At 40.8% G+C, this 20,492-nt stretch overlaps 1 protein-coding gene across 1 annotated transcript in view; it reads right to left on the minus strand.

Annotated features, from left to right (window-relative positions):
• FLT1 (fms related receptor tyrosine kinase 1) overlaps positions 1–20,492 on the minus strand; it is a 169,955-nt gene that overhangs the window by 28,578 nt on the left and 120,885 nt on the right. Inside the window, exons 16-19 of the mRNA XM_081300650.1 lie at positions 14,403–14,509; positions 10,022–10,154; positions 5,675–5,779; positions 1,439–1,552 (exon numbers count right to left, since the gene is read on the minus strand). Coding sequence (XP_081156776.1) covers positions 1,439–1,552; positions 5,675–5,779; positions 10,022–10,154; positions 14,403–14,509 — 459 coding nt within the window. The remainder of the gene's footprint in view (positions 1–1,438; positions 1,553–5,674; positions 5,780–10,021; positions 10,155–14,402; positions 14,510–20,492) is intronic.

Raw genomic sequence — 20,492 nt, forward strand, 5'->3', positions numbered from 1 at the left:
CACTCAAGGAGTACGAGTGTTCTCCAATAAAACTTTAAGAACCTATAAGTTTGAATTTCATATATTTCCACGTCACAGAATACCATCCCTTTCAACCTTTTTTTTTTTTTTTTTTTTTTGCCCCATCTATTTAAAAAACTCAAAACATTCTGTCTGGCTGGCCATAGCTTGCCCACTGGCCTAATGAAGCAAGCTGTCGGGAAGGGAGCCAGCTGCCCCATGAGTCCCACATGTGGCTTGAAGGCCTGCTCTTGCCTGCTCCAGGCTCCCCCGGCAGCACTAGGATTACTTCCGGGTCTAACCGGAAGTGGCGGAGAACTGCTTCAGCGGGCTGGCTGCGTGCTGGTAGCCAGCAAGCCCCGCGGAAGCCCAGACTCTCTACCACTTCGAGGCGTCCGAGGATATAGCTCATACGGGTAGAGTAGTTTTCTGTTACTATCAGGACTTTTCTGGTTTTAAAATGTCTGTTAGGAATCCTCACAGCACCTCCTCTTTCCTCAGGGTACCAGAGTGGAAGTCCCTGTAGAGCTGTGCATCTCCCCACCCAGAAAAAAGACTCGGCAAATCTCGTCTCAGGGGTCCAGCAATTCTCTTGCCCCAGTAGGTGCTTTCATTACTGACGGCTAACTGCCTAGGGTTCAGAAGCCTCTGAGGAGGTGAGTGGTCTCCTTAGCCCTGATGCATTTTATAGGTGCAGAGCCAAGGCAACTACAATGAGGTTGCCGCAGCAGGAACTGGAGAAAAGCTCATCAAGGATAATGAAGAAGCAGGTGGGACTAGGACTGTATTTCTGGCCTCTCCATCCCTCAACTCCTCTTTCTACCCATTACCACTCCTAACAGACCGTCTTCCCCAATGCACCTTCCCCCCAGTTCCTGCACTGGGAACATTGGGAACATTTGTATGCACAATTTTTTTTTTTTTTTTGCACCTTTCTTTCTGGCAGTGAGTCCACATCTACACCCAACCATTGACCTTGCCATTGAGGAGGAAAGAAAGGTCTCCAGGAACTTTCTGGAGCCCTGAGTCAAAAGGCACAACCCTATTCCTGTCCCTTGGTTCAGGATATAAAGTTTATCTGCATGGTGGGTCTGAAGGGAAGGGCCCTTTTGTTTGTCTCCCACATTATTTCCTCCTGGTATCCCACCAGTAGTGATTCATTCTTTTACACCTTTACCTTAGTCATCCTGAAATAAAAATGCCTTCCACTTGACCTAGACCCTCTTGAAGGAGATCTAAAAGGAGGTCCTCTTCCAAATTTTGAATTAACTGTACTGGGAAAGCATTATTAGCATGGGAGTACCTTTCTATAAATGGATAGACTATTTTTTCTGGATCTATTGAGAAGCCATTTTCCTGGAGGTGAGGGAGAAGCTGTGTGTGAGATTTCTTGTGTATGGGAGATGATGGATCAGCACCCACCCCACTTCTCCTTTACCTCCTTGCTTGGTGCAGGCTCCCAGCAGGTTAACCACATTCAGATGGTGGCCAATGTGGGTCAAGATCTTGAGCTCAGTCATCAGAGCTTTGTATTCACTGGCTGTGGCCCCCTCTGTGTGAGAAGCAAGGAAGAGTCAGGGCAAGAAGACAATGGGGCTCCTTCCGCTGGTGGCGGCATTCCTGCCTTCTGTGTTTGTTAAGGCTGGGCCGGTCGCTTCATTAACTTCCCTACTACATTCTGCAGAAAGGCTAAGTCTCTGAACTGTTTTTATTACTCCCACCCTCCCGAGCCAACATCCTTTTGATTACAGTGAGGCCTAGAGCTGTGGTGGGGTTAGTCACTGGACATTTCCTCTTGGTGGACCTAGTGTGTTTAGCAGTGTGCTGACACAAAAGCTGGGTACTTCATGAAAGTACCTTCCAAAGGCATCTCTTCTAGCAGAAACAGGTGCAGTGAGAACCCTCCAGGCAGGGGATGTATCCACACCTCCCCTTTTTGTCTCACTGTGTCCTCAGGGGAGTCACAGAGGAGCACCAGGGGCCTGACAAGGGCAGGATGGCTGCTTCTGCAAACATCTTTGCAGTGTGTTATTTTCTTCCTATATTCTTTCATACTTGGAGTTCACAAGAGTTATCTTAGGTTGTGGGGATACATAGCATTAGACTAACTTCATTCTCACTCAGGGATAAGCAACATCAGTCCGAGAATTAGCAGTCTAAAGCCTAAATTGCATTTCTTCTGTTTATTCTCATTGGTTAATTTCTATGGCATTCAATATTCTAAAATTATTTTTAGAAATATAAAAGTAAAGTATTGTGGCAATGAAATAGTCCAATAATATGAATCGGAGTAAAAAGATATGAGGAAGCTCGATGGTAGAGCATGGGGCCTTGGGTTTGATCCCTAGCACCAAAACAAAACAAACCCCAGCAACAACAACAAAACCCCCAAAGAAAAAACAAAACAAAAATATAAGGAGTAAAAGGATCTAAAGTAAAAAGTGCAAGTCACTCCAGCCTACTTACCTTCCTAAAAGTAGCTACTGCTGATAATTTGAGTTCCGATCTTTTCCTATGTGTTTATATATATCCAAATGAAATCTCATTTTTTTGAGGGTTTACATAAATTGGGTCATATATATTTAATTTTTTTCTCCTCTTTTTAATATATCAGAGATTATTTCTATTCTGTGTTTGTCAAGGCTGGGCCAGTCGCTTTTTTAAAAAAATATTCCTTTTAATCAGTTAACAGTGTTCCTGCATTTAAACTGTCTACCTGTTTTTGGTGTTATAAATATTGCTGTAATTGAAAGCCTGTGTGTCATCCATCTACAGGTTCTTGCTTTTACAAATAATGCTATAATAGAAACTCTGTATCCATGTGTAAGTATTTCTGTCACAGTACTGAAGGTGGTGTGTATACTGAACATTATGGAAGATACTGATGTGGTATTTCATAAGCACAAATCATTTTTTAATAATAACTAGATAAACTCCAGAAGCCTCCCACTGGGCTACGTTGGCTCACAGTAGATGCTCAACAAATATTTTTGGATAAATACGCAACATGATTTCTCATTTCAGACATGGATGTAAGGTCCTAATACGTTAAGGTTTTATTCAGGGACACTTTGAAAGAGCTTTTTACTAATGGCCTTTGTTTGGCATTCTGCTTTTTCTATTTTCCCCCCAAGCAGATGGCCAACTAATTAGGCAAGAAAGCTGAATGAAAAAAAATTTTTAGGAATTTTACAGGGTGGGTGATTTGGAAATGTTTTTCAATAAAAAAAAAGTGGGAGGGAAGATATGTTAAAGATTACATACATGATTTCTTTTTTAAGTTGTTGATGGATCTTTATTTTATTTATTTTATATGCAGTGTTGAGAATTGAACCCAGTGTCTCACATATGCTAGGCAAGTGCTCTACCACTGAGCCACAACCCCAGCCCCATACATACATGATTTCTGTATGACATAGATTCTCTGAGTCTTTAAAAGAGATCTCAAGTCAGAATCTTTTCCCTTCCAACTCATCAATCCTGAGAATTCACATTTCTGATATATTTCTCAGAAATGCTGACATAGCTATCCAGGACCATACTTTGAGAACCATTGCTCAGATGGTTCCATTTCTAGGCAGGGCCACAGGTGTGATCTTGGATGTGTGATAGAATAGTGTGGACATTAGACATGCCTCCTAGATGTGATAAGAGAAAGTAAGCAGGGAAATGGAACAGGGATCATTTGAAGGATTTGGGAGCAATGGGCCAATTTCCAGGAGGCTAGGTCTCTGTTCCCTGCTCTTGTGGCACTGTGTTGTGAGGGAAAGAGCAGTTCAGTCAATGCTGGTGCAGACCTTATTGTTTCTGCCCTAAGGGCTATGCTGCCTTGCAGAGGCTGTCCAATTTTTCTGGACCATGTTGCCTCATCTACCAACTTGGAATAATAATATCTACCTCAGAAGATTGGTGAGAGAAAATAAGAAAAATAGAAATTTTGTGTGATTCAACCTAACAGAGTGTTTAGTCTATTACTTCTCACATAGACACATTGATGCTACTTCTCCTCAGCATCTGAGGTTGGGGGAGCATGCTGGCATTGATATTCTCACAGAAATGCCTGTAATCATCTGGGTAGTCCACCCCGAACAAAAGTCCTGATTGTGGATACGAAACTCCTTCACAATCTACTTTCAAATTAGAGCTGTCAGGTTCTTTGTAGCAATTTTTTGAGGAGCACACATAATAGTATAATGTGATTTGATATATGTTTACAATGTGTAGTAATCAAATCAGGGTAAATAGCATTCTATCTCCCTAAACATTTATGATTTCTTTTGTGTTGGGGACCTCTGAACTCCTCTCTTCTATTTCTTTTTTTTTTTTTAATATATTTAGTTGTACATGTACACAAAAGCTTTATTTTATTCATTTATTTTATGTGGTGCTGAGGTTTGAACCCAGGGCCTCACACTTGCAAGGCAAGCTTTCTACCACTGAGCCACAACCCAGCCCATCTCTTTTATTTCTTTATAAAATATATAATAAGTTGTTGTGAACTATAATTGCCTTTCTGTGCTGTAGAATACTGGAACTTACTATTTCTATCAGTTTTGGTACCTGTTGTCCAAACTTGCTCTCTCCCTGTTTCATAGAGTTTCATCAATTTTCCTCTGATAAGGACAGCCTTCTGAGGTGGAAAAAATGTTTACCTGTAGCTTCTGAAGTAGTGGTGGCAGTGGTGGATTAGGAGTAAGACCTTGGAAGTCTCCCTAAGCACTGAACCCTCTCTCCTCAAGCTCATGCTAAGTACCTACTTGGTCCCACTGCTTCCCGTACCTCAGAATATCCTGGCAAAATCTTGGAGACTTTGGAAAGCTAAAGACTGCCCTTTGAGTTTTCAATCCTGTATTTTTTTTTTGAATCATGTATTTTTCAACATTAGATATACTTTGACTTTTTAAATTTAATTTCTAAAGAAAAAAAATTTTTTTTTTTTTGGTAGGGCTTGGCAGTATAAATTAGTTTACAGTTCTGATCAGTTAAGTTGTTCTAGCATTCTAGTTTCACTTTATAGTTAGGGCAAGTTCAAGCTAAGCCTTTGGGATTTGTGATGTGCAGCTAAGTTTCCATTACAGTCATAGTGGATCATGTCAACACTTTGAACCTATGGTTACAATGGGCGTATGTCCTTATTAGTCTAGTCTGAAATGTGAGAAGAGAGAGATCTTAAGGTGACAGAGATCTTTTTCCCATGGACAGTTCTGGATTGTTAGCACTGACAAGGTTTATTCTGAGCTAGTGTGAGCTTAATCTAAAACACCTTGGGGTGGGGGAGGAAGAAGTTAGACAAAGGGGAATGAAGGGAAGGGGAGGGAAGATGAGAATAGGAAAGACAGTAGAATGAATCAGACATAGCTTTCCTATGTTCATACATGAATACACAACCAGTGAAACTCTGTATTGTGTACAACCACAAGAATGGAATCCTAATTAGAATAAGTTATACTACATGTATATATAATATGTCAAAATACACTCTCTTGTCATGTATATCTAAAAAGAACAAATGCAAATTAAAAAATAAAACTCCTTGAACAAAGGGAGCTGTAGAAGAAAGTGATATTGCCAGAGTAGAAATAGCTGTGTTTATTCCTATATTCAATTTGCACCAAAAGTTGGGGAATGTGTAAAGATTATGAGTCAGACAAAAGCCAAACGACAGCACACATACCTTTCAGCATCTTCACAGCCACAGTCCGGCAGGTGGGTGATTTCTTAATGCCAAATGCAGATGCTTGAACCACTTTCCCAAAAGCCCCTCTTCCAAGCGATTTGCCTACAGTGAAAAGAAGACATTGGTTTATTGCCAAGCCAGCAAGGTGAGTTTAAGTGTTTTTCAGGAAGGAAGTGCTTTTTCCTTTGTGTTCTGTGAGGCTATAGCTTTGGATGAATCTCCAGTGAACTAACCCTAAAGGTGACATAATCAGGAACATGTTTCTGGGGTTTCTTCCTCTTAGCTCTTTTCCTCTGCTTCTGAGGCTCCTGCATCCTTCAGAGCTAGGGTAGGTATTTAGTGAAGGTAAATATTTTCCTTTTCATAGAGTCCTCCAAGAGAGGAGACACTACCAAATCCTGAGTGGTCTCTTCCATTGTTAAGTAACATCACCAAAAAAAACTTCTGTATGTTTAACCTAACCCCTGTTTCTTGTCACTTAAGGTCATTCTTCTGTTCTCAGCAAAAAAAGGAGAAATCAAGAATGGTAGTTGTAGCCATGGGTTATAATGATGCTTCATAACTTAAAAAATAAATACTAAGTCATTTTTTAGACATCCTTGCCAGACAGAATAATCCCTGACAATTATTATATGATCATTACAAGTCCTCATGCTTCGACACATGATAGAAATTTGTTTCACTCCCAGAAAGATGGTTACCAGATTCAATAACCAAGCAAGATTTTTTTTGTGTGCCCATTATTTATGCTATAATGACTGTTAATATGCTTCTTTCCCCACCCTTCAGTGAGCCAAGTTGACTCAGATGGGCAAGGATGCTGTCTGAACCTTTCCTGTACTTCACCCAGTGCCAGGTGTATAGCAGGTCCCTTGTATAGATGATGCAGAATGGAGAGAATTCAGAAATTCATGGGCTATGTAAGGCAGGCCTCATACAGTCATAGGTAACAAGAGGGGGCTGTGGGATGGAGACCAGGAGATTGATGCACACATATTCACACACATTTACATACACATAGCCATACACATACATACATTTGTATATTTTTAAATTTCTTGTAAGGTTTGTAATAAAGCTTTCCTGCTTCCTCATTGTATTAGAATCGTTACAGTTCTCTGTGACAAAAATGTCTTCATCTTGCCTCTGCTTTATCTCTTCTACTGCCCCCATCCCAGGCATCCAGTTAGGACGTGGGAAAGTTTCAGTTACCAGCATAATCACAAGTGCCTCTGTGTGGCTGTCTCTCTCTGTCTCAGAGCGACATGCTCTGCTTTAGGAGGGGAACAGTAGTGAGATGACATGTTTTTCCTGTGGTCAGATGTTCATCTGTGGTGAATACTGAATACCATTCCTCCCAGAGCATGCAACATGGGCAAAGATACAGTCTCTGTTTTTTTCTTCATGTAAAATTGTCCAAGAAATAGAACGGGTACCCTGTGTTTGAAATCAAAAGCATCCAGTGGACCCTGAAAGTGCTGCACTTAGAAATTACGTCTTTCCCAGATTGGTAAAATTATATTTCAGTTGGAGGTTTATTATCTGCTTTATTTAGGGTTAAAAAACAGTCTTTTCCTTCCACAGTGTGCCTTCCATCATCTAGTAGGAAAAGTGTTGTGATAGTCTCTCCACACACCCCTAAGACCCTTGCCTGTTCTGGGCACATGGAATCCTTTCTCTTTCTACAACTTCCGCCCCCATGCATTCTCGTCTCAGCCATCATAACACACTTTGTTTTAACAAGTGTTTGGGGGCTTTGCCTCTGTCAGTGAGAATACATTGGTTCTCACTTGGCTTCTCTCAGTCTTTTCACTTATACTCTTGGAAGTTGATTGCTGCCTCATAAAACAGCATGAAGCTATTATGGACTCTTTAATCATCTGATGTGTTGGAATTCTTTTGCAGACCCATGGTTCCAGTTTCAGGGAGCACAGTTGCACTGGACTTGACCTTTCTCCATCCCTTTCCCTTGAGATTCTCCTTAGTGTAGTGCCTGGAATGCTACAAACTAGCTCAGAAATGTGTTAGGTCATTGTCATACTATGCAAGAATACTGGAATTTTCTCCAAGAATGTCCTGGACTATCCAGGACTCCTGGCCACTCTGGGGAGAGTACAGGACAGCAAGAATTGGGCCCCTCTCTGGCATTCAGGGAGGGTTGGTCTCAAAAGATGCAACACCAGTCCAGGCACTATGTACTTGCCAAATCCCAGAGACTCCTTGTGTGGTTTCCCATATTAGGTAATTCTGCCTTTAAATTATTTTCCAATAGAAAGATGCAATGTCAGACATTATCCTAATTTCTGTGATAAATTTAGAGGTGCTGAATTCTTTCCCAGGGTTAATGAGAAATCATGAAAAAAAGTGAGGGGGTGCTGGATTCTTTTTGTTCTTGGGTTTTAGGAGTTTCAATGGTAGCAACACCTTTGACCCAGGCTCCAACTGAATCCATCTGTCAATTACCATAAATTTTGCCTTCCCTCACCAAGCTGTTCATAGTGACCAACAGAGTAGGTACAGGTGAAATCATTCCTTGGTCTATGTTTTTCTCTATACTTCCAGTTCCAGTGTAACTCTGCCCATCAAAGCAGCTTTTCTTTTCATCGATCTGGATATAATCTTGGTTACTTTCACTTGCCAGACGTTACTTCATATTACTTTCTGTCACTTATTTGGCTTACAAAACAAAGAAGTCTTGGGCCTCCTTGCTCCCACGTTAATCAGAGGAACATTCTTGTAAACTTGCAGCCACACTATGCATTAAAAGACAAAGTTAGACTTGACATGCTTTCTCCTACCCATTAAAGACAGTTAAATGGAAACCAGCCAGATCATAGCATGTGGTAAATCCAGAAAGGAAAAGAATGATAAGAAAGATTTTCAATAAGGAAAAAAAAATGCCTGAAATGGGATTATTGAGCCCCAGGAGAATTCTAGGAGAAGGGTTAACAATCTCCCTCAGTGGATCACAATGATACCAGGGAGGAATGAAGGGCCGGGAGGGAAAACTCATGTGTCCTGTCCTGGAAGAAGCATATTTGTGACTAGTAACACTGGAAAACAGTGCGGCTCATGCTTGTGGGAAAATGATCTGATGTTCTCTGCCAAGGTTACTGAGGGGCTGGGCTAGCTGCCATGTAATTTAGTCTTGCAAAAGGCACTCATCCAGTGTGCCACCTGCCCTTAACTTAATTTAGTTCATTGCTTTTTTTTTTTTTTTCCTGTCAGTAGCCTTTGCTGACTTTTCTCCTCTCAAACTTTTTCCCCAAGCCAAACAGAACCTAACCTGATGCTGTCCTTTCTTGAACCAAGCAGAACATTTCAAGACCCTACAGAAAAGGAAGACTTGCCACTTTACCCTCTTCTCTGTCCATCCATGCCCCCAGTATAGCTTGGGAGAGGGGTCAAGTCATTGGATTTGGAATAGGAGCTCTTCACACTGAGAGTGACAAACTCCAGGAACACTGAACCCACAATCTGTTTTCCTAGTTTCAACCACTAATGACTCTGGCATACACAGGAGTAAGTGGAAAACTTTCAGAAGCCACAGTCCAAACATTTTGGGTAGGAGTGATTGAGGTTCCAATTGTTTTGTAGCACCATGGGTTGGAGATTAATGTGCATTGTGACGTCTGAGTTGGAGGAACTAGGGGTAAGCTTAGGGAAAGCACATTTGTCTGCTGTTTACAGCATCTGCCCTACCTGGAAAACAAGTTTGTGCTCTTCAAAAATGAAACTTAAATGATCCCCTAGGGCTTTCTTCTCTGTCTGGACGTTCCCAACACTCCCGGAAACTCCAAGGTTATAATTTGGGAATTTGCGCAGAGAAGTTTTGAGCCACATCCTTGAAGAGTACCAACTCTTTCACCAAATGTTTAATTTCACTGTTACTTGCCATCCTGAATTATGTTCTGGGACTCACGTGGCTAACTTCCCAATAGTTTCTACTTAAGAGTGCTGGCAATTATAAGCCTCCCATGAGAGCTCCTCTTTCCCCCTTTCCCTTCACTTACCTATTTTGCATCTATCTCCATACCAGCCCTTTAAGGGAGGAGACCCAAACCCAAATACCTTTGTATTCTCAGGGCTTAGACTAGTGTCTGCTGCTCAGAGTTGGGGCTTAAGAAACACTGAATGAACACACAGGTGCTCCCTTGTCATCTTGTACTGTTGTCTCAGCATTCCATTAGAATTTTTGACCTCTGTGTACATCTCCCATGCTAGTTTGTGGACAGCTGGAGGGTAGAATCCCACATCTTATTTACTTTTGCATCCCTCAAAGCACAATGTTCTGCATGAAGTAGGGGCTCAGATAGGTTCATGAGGCTGTTGAACAAATATTACCCAATTTAAGTCTCTCCCGGGCAAACTCCCACTTGCTGGCATCGTAGGGGAGCCGCTCACACTGCTCATCCAGGGGAACTTCATCTGGGTCCATTATAATTGATAGATAGTCAGTTTTTATTTGGGAAGACGACTGAAAAATAAGAAGATCTCAAAGTTACCAAGAAGAAAACAATTTGAAAAACCTCAGATTTTAAATGGAAGATAATATTTCTGCTGCTTTGGGTTATTTGATTGGAACTATGTGGTCAGGTCCAGAGAGTACCCCTCTCCCCAAAGTGTGCAGTCTCCACAAAACAACTCCTTACTATTCTCATGAGGAGCATTTCTGCAGTACTAGCTCTACCATCCTATCTTGTATAAAATATACTCAAATTTTCTAGTGACTTTATATGTCATGCTTGTTCTGAGACAATTATATGATAGTTTTTCTAAAAAATGCAAAGGTATTGTTATAAAATCATCCCAAACAATGACTAAAAATAGTTTTCCGTGGCTATTCTGTACAAGCTGAATGTACATTACAGATAGGCCAGCAGTAGGGTAAACTGTGACTTTTCTGCATTTATAAGAAAGGCCAGAGTGGTAAGTAAATGCAGGATCTGTGGGGTAGTGAAAGGACATAGCTTATGAAGGGTTTAAACCCTCAGTAGACTGGACTTCTTAGTTGATTCAGCTACTGGAAAAGACTATACAATCCATTGGTGAGATTACAATAAGACTAACCTTTGGTAAGAAATAGAAGTTGATTATTTCAAAGATCAAGGGGTAATATAAGACTTAAACACAACCACATTCTGAGTTCATTTGGCTTTTGGTAGGATAGTAAGTATCTAAGACAGGCATCTACCATGAGGTGCTTGCATTCTTGGTAATGCAAATCAAGCTCAGAAAGTACCCTATATGTCAGACCATAGGTAACTGGACTTACATTTAATGTCAGATTTATGTCGATGTGTATATTTCCTGTTAATAGGAAAATTGGCAGAATCGATATTTGCATTTCTGTGGGCAGGCTCTTGGGCAGGACAGAAAGAAGCAGGCTTTCACATATAACTTGCCTAAAAGTTATGTAAATTTCATTTAAATGAGGTTTGGGGCCCTGCTTTCCAGACTTTTCCCCAACTGGAATCAGAGGAGGAGTGAAGAAGATAGCCCTTCCATACATACCATTTCACACCCACTACATTCTTCAGCCTTTACTCACACTGATCTGGGCCATTACAGCTCACCTAATCCATCACTTGGAGTCATTTTTCCTTCTAACAAAAATTATCACGAAAATGTGTGACAAATAGTTCAAGGCAGAAAGGTTTGCCTGGCCTCCATAAATAGTAGAAATCAAAGATATAGAGCACATTTGTCACTAATAGCATTTGTCATTGGTGTTAGACTGTAAAGGTTTATCAATCTGAAAGCCTTTAGAACAGTATAAATTTTAGTTCAGGGTGCTGGGTGCTCATGAGAGAAGTTACTGGAGTAGCTTTTATGTTCAATATAGCCAAGGCTATGAAAAACAGTCTCCAGCCTTCAAAGAGAATAGGATAGCTGGAACCTGGCATGGGGCATATTGGGTTTATGTAGGAAGTGTGGAAGCATTGGCAGTAATGTTGACAGGGGCTGAGAATTGGGCAACTGGAGATAGTGTTCCCATGAGATAGTTACGGAATTTTATGGTTTATCTCAATATGGCAGATGAGACAAAACACCACACAGATGTTAAGCAAGGGCTTTGAGGGCAGCATGATAGTAAAATGTTAGTTGACAAAATATTTATTCTCTCAATTGACAGTAACACTGAACAGCCACTAGGTGCTTGGCTTGAAGGCTGACTGCATGGGTTTGAGTCACAGCTCAGCCTCTGAGCAGTCACATAACCTTGGGCAAGTTGTTTAACCTCTCTAAGCTTAGTTTCTTTATCTGGAAAATAGTGAAAATAATTGTACCGATCTCCCAGGGTTGTGAATATCAAATGAAACAGTTCATGTATAGTTGTTAGAACAGGACCCAGTTTATAGTAAGCATTAACAAATGTTAGTTAACAATTTTAACCCTGGTATAGCAGAGTGGGGATAATAAGATAAGATATAGTTTTTATTGGTGAGAAATTGATATTGCAGTTAGAGAAACCACATGGAAATATTTTTGGTGCCTTATTCTCTTCGCCTCCCACAAATTTTAGAGACATTCTGTTTTGGGGATAAAGATCTTTTGCTTCCCATCATCAAAATCTCACAGAATTTTAGAAATAGAAGGAACCTCTGTAATATGGTCTAAATTTATTATTCTAGTAGTATTTCCTCTGTCTTCCCTTATGCTGAATAACCAGACTGCTTCCCCAATCTGGGGAATAAGAAAGGGGTGGAGTCTGCTGTGTTTTTCTGCTTCTTTCCTTCAAGCTACAACCTTCAAAGTCATTTCAAGCATCGCTTTCTCTGAAGTCTTTTCTCCCGGCTCTTCTCCTTTGAACTCCTATAGCTTTGTACCTCTCTTACAGACTTGGCAAGCTTTGCCTTTGTTAGATGTATTTCCCTATGTGATATGTCTCGCCTTTCAAAACTATTGTGGGACCTTGTTTTCTTCAAAAGCAGTGGCCTTAATTGTCATGTCTTAAAACCAATCAAACAAAAACCTGATGTTACACATTTACCAATGAGGGTGGTGCCTAGCTTTGCCTCTCATACCAACGTTATCAAGTGTACCTTATGGGTTTTGAATATCAAACAGCCTGTGTTCAAAATAAGCTCTAATTATAGTAACTTAAACCAGTTTTCTTATCTTTCTGAGCCTCAGTTTCCTATCTATAAATGAGAATAATATTTTGGAAAGGATTAACTGAGATGCTACATAAACCGCTTCCCATGAGACCTGTCACATTAATAAGGGTTAATCTCTAGAAAGGTTTCCTTGACCCTTCTTGAGTCCTATTCATTCTACCTCCTAAATATTTCTCAACTTGAATCATTTGGTCATCCCTACCATCATTTCTTACTTTAACTATTTATTGTAAGTCTTCTCCTGGGTGCTTTTCTATTCACTCTCGCTCCTTTGGTCCATTCTCCTCACTGAAGCCCAAATAATCTTTCTAGATGTATATCTGTCACACTTACCATCCCCAACCTTTGCCTAACATCCCTCCATCCACAGGCTTGACAGCTTTTTTTTTTTTTTAAAAATTATTTTTTAATTATAGTTGGACACAATACCTTTTTAAAATTTATTTATATTTATTTACATGTGGTGCTGAGGTTCAACCCAGGGCTTCACACGCGGTAGGCAATGGCTTTATTGCAGAGCCACCACCCCAGCCCTTGACATAGCATTTAGAATATAGACTTGATTTCGTACTATGGCCTACAAGTCCCTCCCTAGCCAGCCTTTGCGGCCGGGTCCTAGCCTTGCCAGCTTACCCTCATATCTTATGCTATTTGCTCTCACCACTGAAGTCCTACTGGACCTCTTATTAGTCTCATTCTCATTATTTTCCCCTCCCTTGCCCCAGCCTCAGACATGTTTTCCCCTCTGTTTTCAACACTCTTCCCTCTATTCTTTGCCTGAATGCCCCTCTTAGACATCATTCTGCTAGCATAAGAGTTGCAGTTTAAAATTTGTATGGTTGATTCAAGTCAGTCTCCTTCCAGATTGCACACTGTAGCATTTTCTTTTCACTGTCACCAGAGAGCCTGGAACAGAGCCTAGCACTCTGCACCAAACGAGGTGACAGTGAATATCTGAGACATGAATGTTAGTCTTCCCACTGAATCGTAGAGAAGCAGGTTGTATTGCAGGTCTAATTGTAGAACTCTGATGTTCTGAGTTCCAACTGGATACAATGTTACGGTGGGATCCAAACGGTATTGGAATAAAAGTGTCCTTATTTGTCTGTGATGTTATGAGAGCCAAATCAAAGGTGGGTTTTAATTTTACTTTTATTTTTTTAGCAGAGTGTGAGATGAAGGCAATGAAGAATTTACAGAACCCAAGCTCAATTTAACTTAAAGATGCTATTACAGGGCTGGGAGTATAGATCAGTGGTAGAATGCCTGCTTAGCATGTGCAAATGCCTGCTTAGCATGTGCAAAGTCCCCATCACCAAAAACAAAACAAAAAAGACTTAATTACAAGCTTTTTAGATTAAAGACATCCTTCTATTCCTGAGAAATATTTATCTGTTCATTGTTTTAGCCTTTCACTTGAACACACCACTGTCTAGAGATATTTTCATTATCTTGTTTCAGTGTTCATCATATCAGAGATAGGAACTAGAAGGAAGGGAAAGAAGAGAGTCTAACATTGTGTAGTACTTGTTCTAGACAGCAGATCAGGCAGTTTAGAAAATTATGTAAAAAGGAGCAGAGAACTTCATCTGATATGTTCTTACCCTTTTCAGCTTTCGGATAAAGAGAGTTAACAAGAGCCAGAAGAGGGTCGCAGCCACACAGGTACATGTCAAAGTGATCAGCTCCAGATTAGACTTGTCTGAGGTTCCTAGAGAGAGGAAAATTACCAAGATGATGATAAAAAGATGAACTGAAACTAAGTTTTTTTGTGCCTTTGTTAAAAGGCCAGTGCCCCTAAGTGGTTTATCCTGGTGAACACAGTCCGCTGGTGCAGAATGAACCTCAGAGACTGAGACTTATGTTCTGAGTGAGGCAGGGTACACAGTATTACCATAATGAACTCATACATGAAAGACTTTCCGGAAATTCTGCTGTTGAGTTTGCAAACTTTGTAATCCCAGAGATAGCTAATTAAAAATCAGAGGAAAAATTAAAAATGGGGAAAAATTAAGGCAGAAACAAAAGCCCATTAAAGTGCTAAATCTGGAATATGTTAAATCTCCCTGATGAGTTTTAGAGGAAATTCTAAAGAAAAAGAAAAAAAAAATGACATAAAAGAGTTCCTTTGGGACTCACAAAATTCTTCAAAGTAGATTTAAAAAATAAAAATAAAACTCAAGGACTGTCACGATTGCCTGCTTGGTCCTTTTGGAGAAGCCAGTCCAAACCACCCACAGTCCTGCTCCCTGCAGCTGGGGCTCTATTTCAAACGTCATCAGTAGTTGGCTTGCATGGGCTAAGGTGAGAGGAGGTGATTGCTGTATCCTTCCCAGTCACCTCATTTCCCAAGATTATAGAGATCAAGAGCTGAGCACGAATCCTTCAAGACTGAAAAGAAAAAAAAATGCATAGTCTTTAGGCGATGCCTCCAGTATTTGTTAAGGAACGAATCCCTGGTGGGCCACAGTTGTGGTTTCCTATGTATTGACTCTGGTGGCCAATTTTCCAGGAATTCTAAAATAATGCCATTATCCTCCAACTCATTAAAATGAGACAGGTTATATTATGGTAGGCCAAGAACAAGTGAAACCTTTTCTTCTTAGAAATGATGATGTGAATGATGATACTTTTATATGCCAAGCACTCACAACCACCCTGTGAACTGTGAAGTAAGTGGTAGTAATCTCAATTTCATAAATGCTTCATCTTGTAGGTCCAAACTTCAGTTCAACAAAGATGTATTAAATCTTGCTAAAGCAAAGATAGGTGCCATAGGAAATAGGGAAAATGAGTAAGGGAGAGTTGCCACTGCCAAGAAGCCCATTCAAACCTTACCAGGAGACTTAAGGCAAATACAGAGAAATTTGATTTTTAAAAGCTTCAGAGATTCTAAATGTAATGTTTTCCAGAAGAAGTGGTATTTGAAATGGATTATGATGTGCAGAGATTAAGGCAGGTATTATGGTTTGGATAGGAGGTGTCTCCCAAAAGCTCACATATGAGACAATACAAGAGGATTGGAGGAAAAATGATTGGGCTATAGCCTTAACCTAATCAGTGAATTAATCCCTGATGTGATTAACTGAGTGGTAACTGGAGGCAGGTGGGGTTGTGGCTGGAGGAAGTGGCTCACTGTGGGGATGTGGCTGTGGGGTGTATTTTTTATATCTGGAGCTTGGGGTCTCTGCTCCTTGATTACCATGATATGAGTTCCCTCCACCACATTCTCCCACCATGATATTCTACCTCACCTCGAGCCCCAAGGAATGGAGTCAGCCTTCTATGGACTAAGAACTCTGAAGCTGTGAGCCCCTAAACAAACCTTTTCTCCTCTGTAACTGTTTTGGTCAGATCTTTTAGTTACATTAGTGAAAAAGCTAACTAAAACACCAGAGGAAGGCAGGATAGGAAACAGGAATGGTGTAAGACCCAGACCTGGGAGATGATAGGGCAGTATGATACAGGTCACAGAACTGTGTATTGCATGATGATTAGAACTAAATGTTGCAGACATTTGGAGTCATTGGAGTTTTTTTTTTTTTTTTTATCCTGAATCATAGCAAACACACGTTAGAATCCTGCAGATAGCAAAACGATAATATTGAGTAGAATGGGCATGCATCCATTTGCCAACACACCAGTCCCACAAACTACATTATTCCTATGTTATGAGTGAGGAAATTGAAACAGTGAGATTAAGCCATTTCCCCAAAGTCACACAGCCTGAAAGTAGTGGGGTTGTGATTTTAACCTAGGTTATCTGACTCTGCATGTTTAACCACTATGCCTCCAAGAGCATGCCACTTCCTCCTCCTTTCTTATCTTTTTGGCCTTTACAAGTGCATATTAATCACTTCCTATAGGCCTCATTCCCCACCACAAAGTGTCTTTTAGTATAGAGGGGAAATTGGCATTTTCTTTCCATGCAGTCCCTCACAGAGTCCTTCCCATTCTGTTTCCACAGCTTTTGAATTTGTCATCTCCTCTCCTCCCCATTGTCACCATCTAAAAGTAAGGCCTTAACAGTTCTCATCTGGACCACTGTGGTAGTCTCCCACCTAGCCTTAACTGCCTGCTGTGTCTTCTCCACCTCTGCAGCCAGAGTGGTAATCCCATAACACAAATTCAGTCTGGTTACTCCTCTGCCTTAGTTTCAGCATTTGCTCTCCGTCATCACCAAGATAGAAATCCAAATCCTGAACTGGAGGTCTGGCTCAGTGGCAGACTTCTTGCCCAGCATGCATGAGAAATACCTCAATTAAAAACAAAGACAAAATCAAAAATAAAACTTGAAATGCTTAGGTTATTTATGTTCAATGTTGGCTATCTCTTTAGTTTCACCTCCTGCTGCCCTCCCACTTGCTCCAAAATACTTACCACTTTTTAAATGTACTAGCTTGCCAGGCACAGTGGCACAAGCCTATAATCTCAGGGGCTCAAGAGGCTGAGGCAGGAGGATTGCAAGTTCAAAGCCAGCCTCGGCAACTTAGCAAGGTCCTCAAGCAATTTATCGAGACTCTGTCTCAAAATAAAAAGGGGGCTCAGTGGGCTGGGACTATAGCTCAGTGGCAGAGAGCTTGCCTAGAATGCATGAGGCGCTGGGTTCGATCCTCAGCAGCACATAAAAATAAACAAATAAAGGCATTCTATCTATCTACAACTACAAAAAAAAAAAAAAATTTAAAAAGGGCTGGGGGTGGTGCTCAGTGACTAAAAGCCCCTGGGTTCAATCCCCAGTACCTAAATCTAAATAAATACATAAGTACACTAGCTCTTCTGGATCTCCATACTTTTTCTCCCAAGCTTTCCAGCTAAGGCCATATCTTATTCATCTTATTCATACAACTCCTCAGATGAATGGATATATTATTATTTTGCTTTTTTTGTCTCCAAAGAGTTTCATGGAGGCTTTCGGGAGTTCAAGGTCAAATCCCTGGTCTGCTGGGCATGGTGGTACAGGTCTATAATCCCAGCAGCTCTGGATACTGAGAGTAGAAGGATTGCAAGTTCAAAACCAGCCTCAGCAATTTAGCAAGGCTGTAAGCAACTTAGTGAGACCCTGTCTCAAAACAGAAAAAAAAAGGACTGAGGATGTGGCTCAGCTGTTAAGTTTCCCTGAGTTCAATCCCTAGTACCAAAAACTACAACAAAATAACAACAATAAACCCCTGTTCCCACATATTAATTTAGTAAGTATGTGGACCACCACTTATGTCCCAGATTTATTCCAGGAAGTGGTATATAATGGTAAGAGAGAGGGTGTGGTTGGTGTTCAGATCTGAACTGATGAGTATGTTCAGAGTTCTCAGTGAAACAACAGAATGTAGGATCATGGTTTTCTTTTTGCTGCTGTATCCCATTTTTGGAAGAGTGCCTGGCAAATAGGAGACAGCCTGAAAATAGTGTCAGTGAACTCATGAATTTGGCTTCATTTGTCTCTTTGTCAACTTGTGGTTAAGTTTCCCTGAACCTCATGAGATTGAGAACAACTTCCTTATAGAGGTTTCAAAGTAAGATAAGCTTTTCTCTCACTGTGCGTCCTGATGATGGGAATATTGTAAACTCAGGAGTGTGGATTTCTTCTACAGTGTAAGGCCTAATGCTGCATTGCTATATGGACACACACATCCACACACATGCGTGCACACACCCTTGCTTATGCTGCAAATAATAAGTTTATGGAATTTGATTTGGATCTTCTCAGGGCATGGCACAGTGGCTTTGGCTGTCACAAATGCTGATAGCATCTTGAGACATGGCACTGTCTGCAAAGAACCTCTGCAGATGCTTCCCGCCTGGAATGTGCTGTGAGAGGCCCCCTCTGGTTGTGGGAACTTTCCTACTGCATTCTGTGGGGCAGGAAGCTGACCCCCAAAGTCTGATTCCACAGTCCTTACTCAAGCAAAATTCCTCCCAGAAGGACTTGACTGTATTTGTGTGCAGACACAGTTAAGGAATCAGCTCTTTGAAATTATCTTCAAGATGAACATGTATTAGGCAAGAAAGACCTACTTATATTGATAATATTCAGTACTGCTTCATAAAAATATAAATAAAACAAAGAGTTTTACAGTCTATAATGTAGCATCTGTGCTGTATCCCCTTTGATAGCTGTATCTCTATCCATTTGAAATGCCACCAGCAGGATATCCTATGCTCACAGGCTGATTTAAATAATAAGCCCTTAGGTGTTTTCTCTGCAGTCAGATGTCCATATATATATACTGGCCTGACTACATCCAGCTTCACTTACCAATGACAGCTTATGAGCTCAGTGCATGAAATAGCCCAGCTGTGCATGGCAGGGGAAAGGAGGCCAGCGGAAATGTGGGTGGGATTTGATAATAATTAGAAGCCTCTGCTGGGTCTCAGGGACATCGCTCCCATGTGATGTGTGTCAAAGGCCAGCTTCAAGACACAGTACAGGACTATTTTTATTTGGGATACTTAGAAGAATATAACTAATTTGAAGAGTATATGGTAATTGTGCCTTTTATTACAGATTGCTGATGTTGTCGTACAGTGTTCCATGTGAGTCGTCCTCTCAGGCTTCATGTCATTCCTTCAGAAATAGGAAGGGCAGGTGCCATACAGGGTTATTTGAATTCTGAAGTGTGCTGTGTCTTGTCTAGAGTCTCTGCAGTTGTGCAGTGGCCTGAGCCTTTCTGATGGTGATGGAGGCTTCTTGTACACATGGCCTGAGTTATGTGGTCTGGCAGCAGCATACAGCCCTGGTACTGTGTAGCACCCAACTGCTAGAGTCCCAGACAGTAGAGCCAGTGGGCTCCAGATGGTTTCTCAAGAAGCAAACCACCCGTGTACCTTGGCCCCCAGCACCTGCCTTGACTTAGGGACTAAGTACACATTTCATCAAGAATGGGCAAGAAGCCATCATGTGACCCTTTGAGTAGCCATTCTGTAGATCAAGGACTCTGCATCCATTTCCAGATTGATAAAAAGCAGGGATAACAGCCCCTACCTGGTAGGCTTCCTCTGTTCCTTTTTTTCCCCCTTTATCACTTTTAAGTCCACCAGGGCAAGATTTATTTTTTCCAACCATCCAAACATACAGCGTGTGTCACAATTTTTTTTTTCCCTAAAACTAATTAGATTTGACCCAACTATCCATCATTTTGTGCAGACTGCTGAGCTACCACCTTCCTGTGAAATTTGCATGACACCACAGGGTAGTTTAGTTTAGTTTGCGTCTATTGTTATTTTAATTTGAGGTTTTTTAGGAACCTGTTTATGCTGATTTGGAATCATCTTAGGACAGATGTGTGGAAATACTGTATTCAGATTAAATTTGAAGTACATTTTCAAGAGTAATTTAGGTAAATATGTTTAAAATTGCTATTTATGACATTAGTTTTTAATACCACAAACCAAATCCCTCAGCCAAACAGGAATTGTGTGGTTTGGAATACCACTTGGGTGATTTACTGACTAAGTTCAGAAGAGTAAAATACAGAAAGTTGTATTGAAATGGGATCCGTACATCATATTACTAACAATAATGTTAGCTAATAACTTATAATGTTTTTTTATCATATGATATATACTATATTAACTATGTTAATCCTTAAAACAATCCTCTAAGGGTTAGTAAGCTTCTTTAGCTTCTTCTTCTTCTTTTTTTTTTGGGGGGGGGGTACAGGGGATCAAACTCAGTACCATTTCCTAGCCCTGAT

The sequence above is a fragment of the Spermophilus citellus genome (assembly GCF_964194105.1).
Source record: "Spermophilus citellus genome assembly, chromosome: 1".
In the NCBI taxonomy this organism is placed as follows: Eukaryota; Metazoa; Chordata; class Mammalia; order Rodentia; family Sciuridae; genus Spermophilus; species Spermophilus citellus.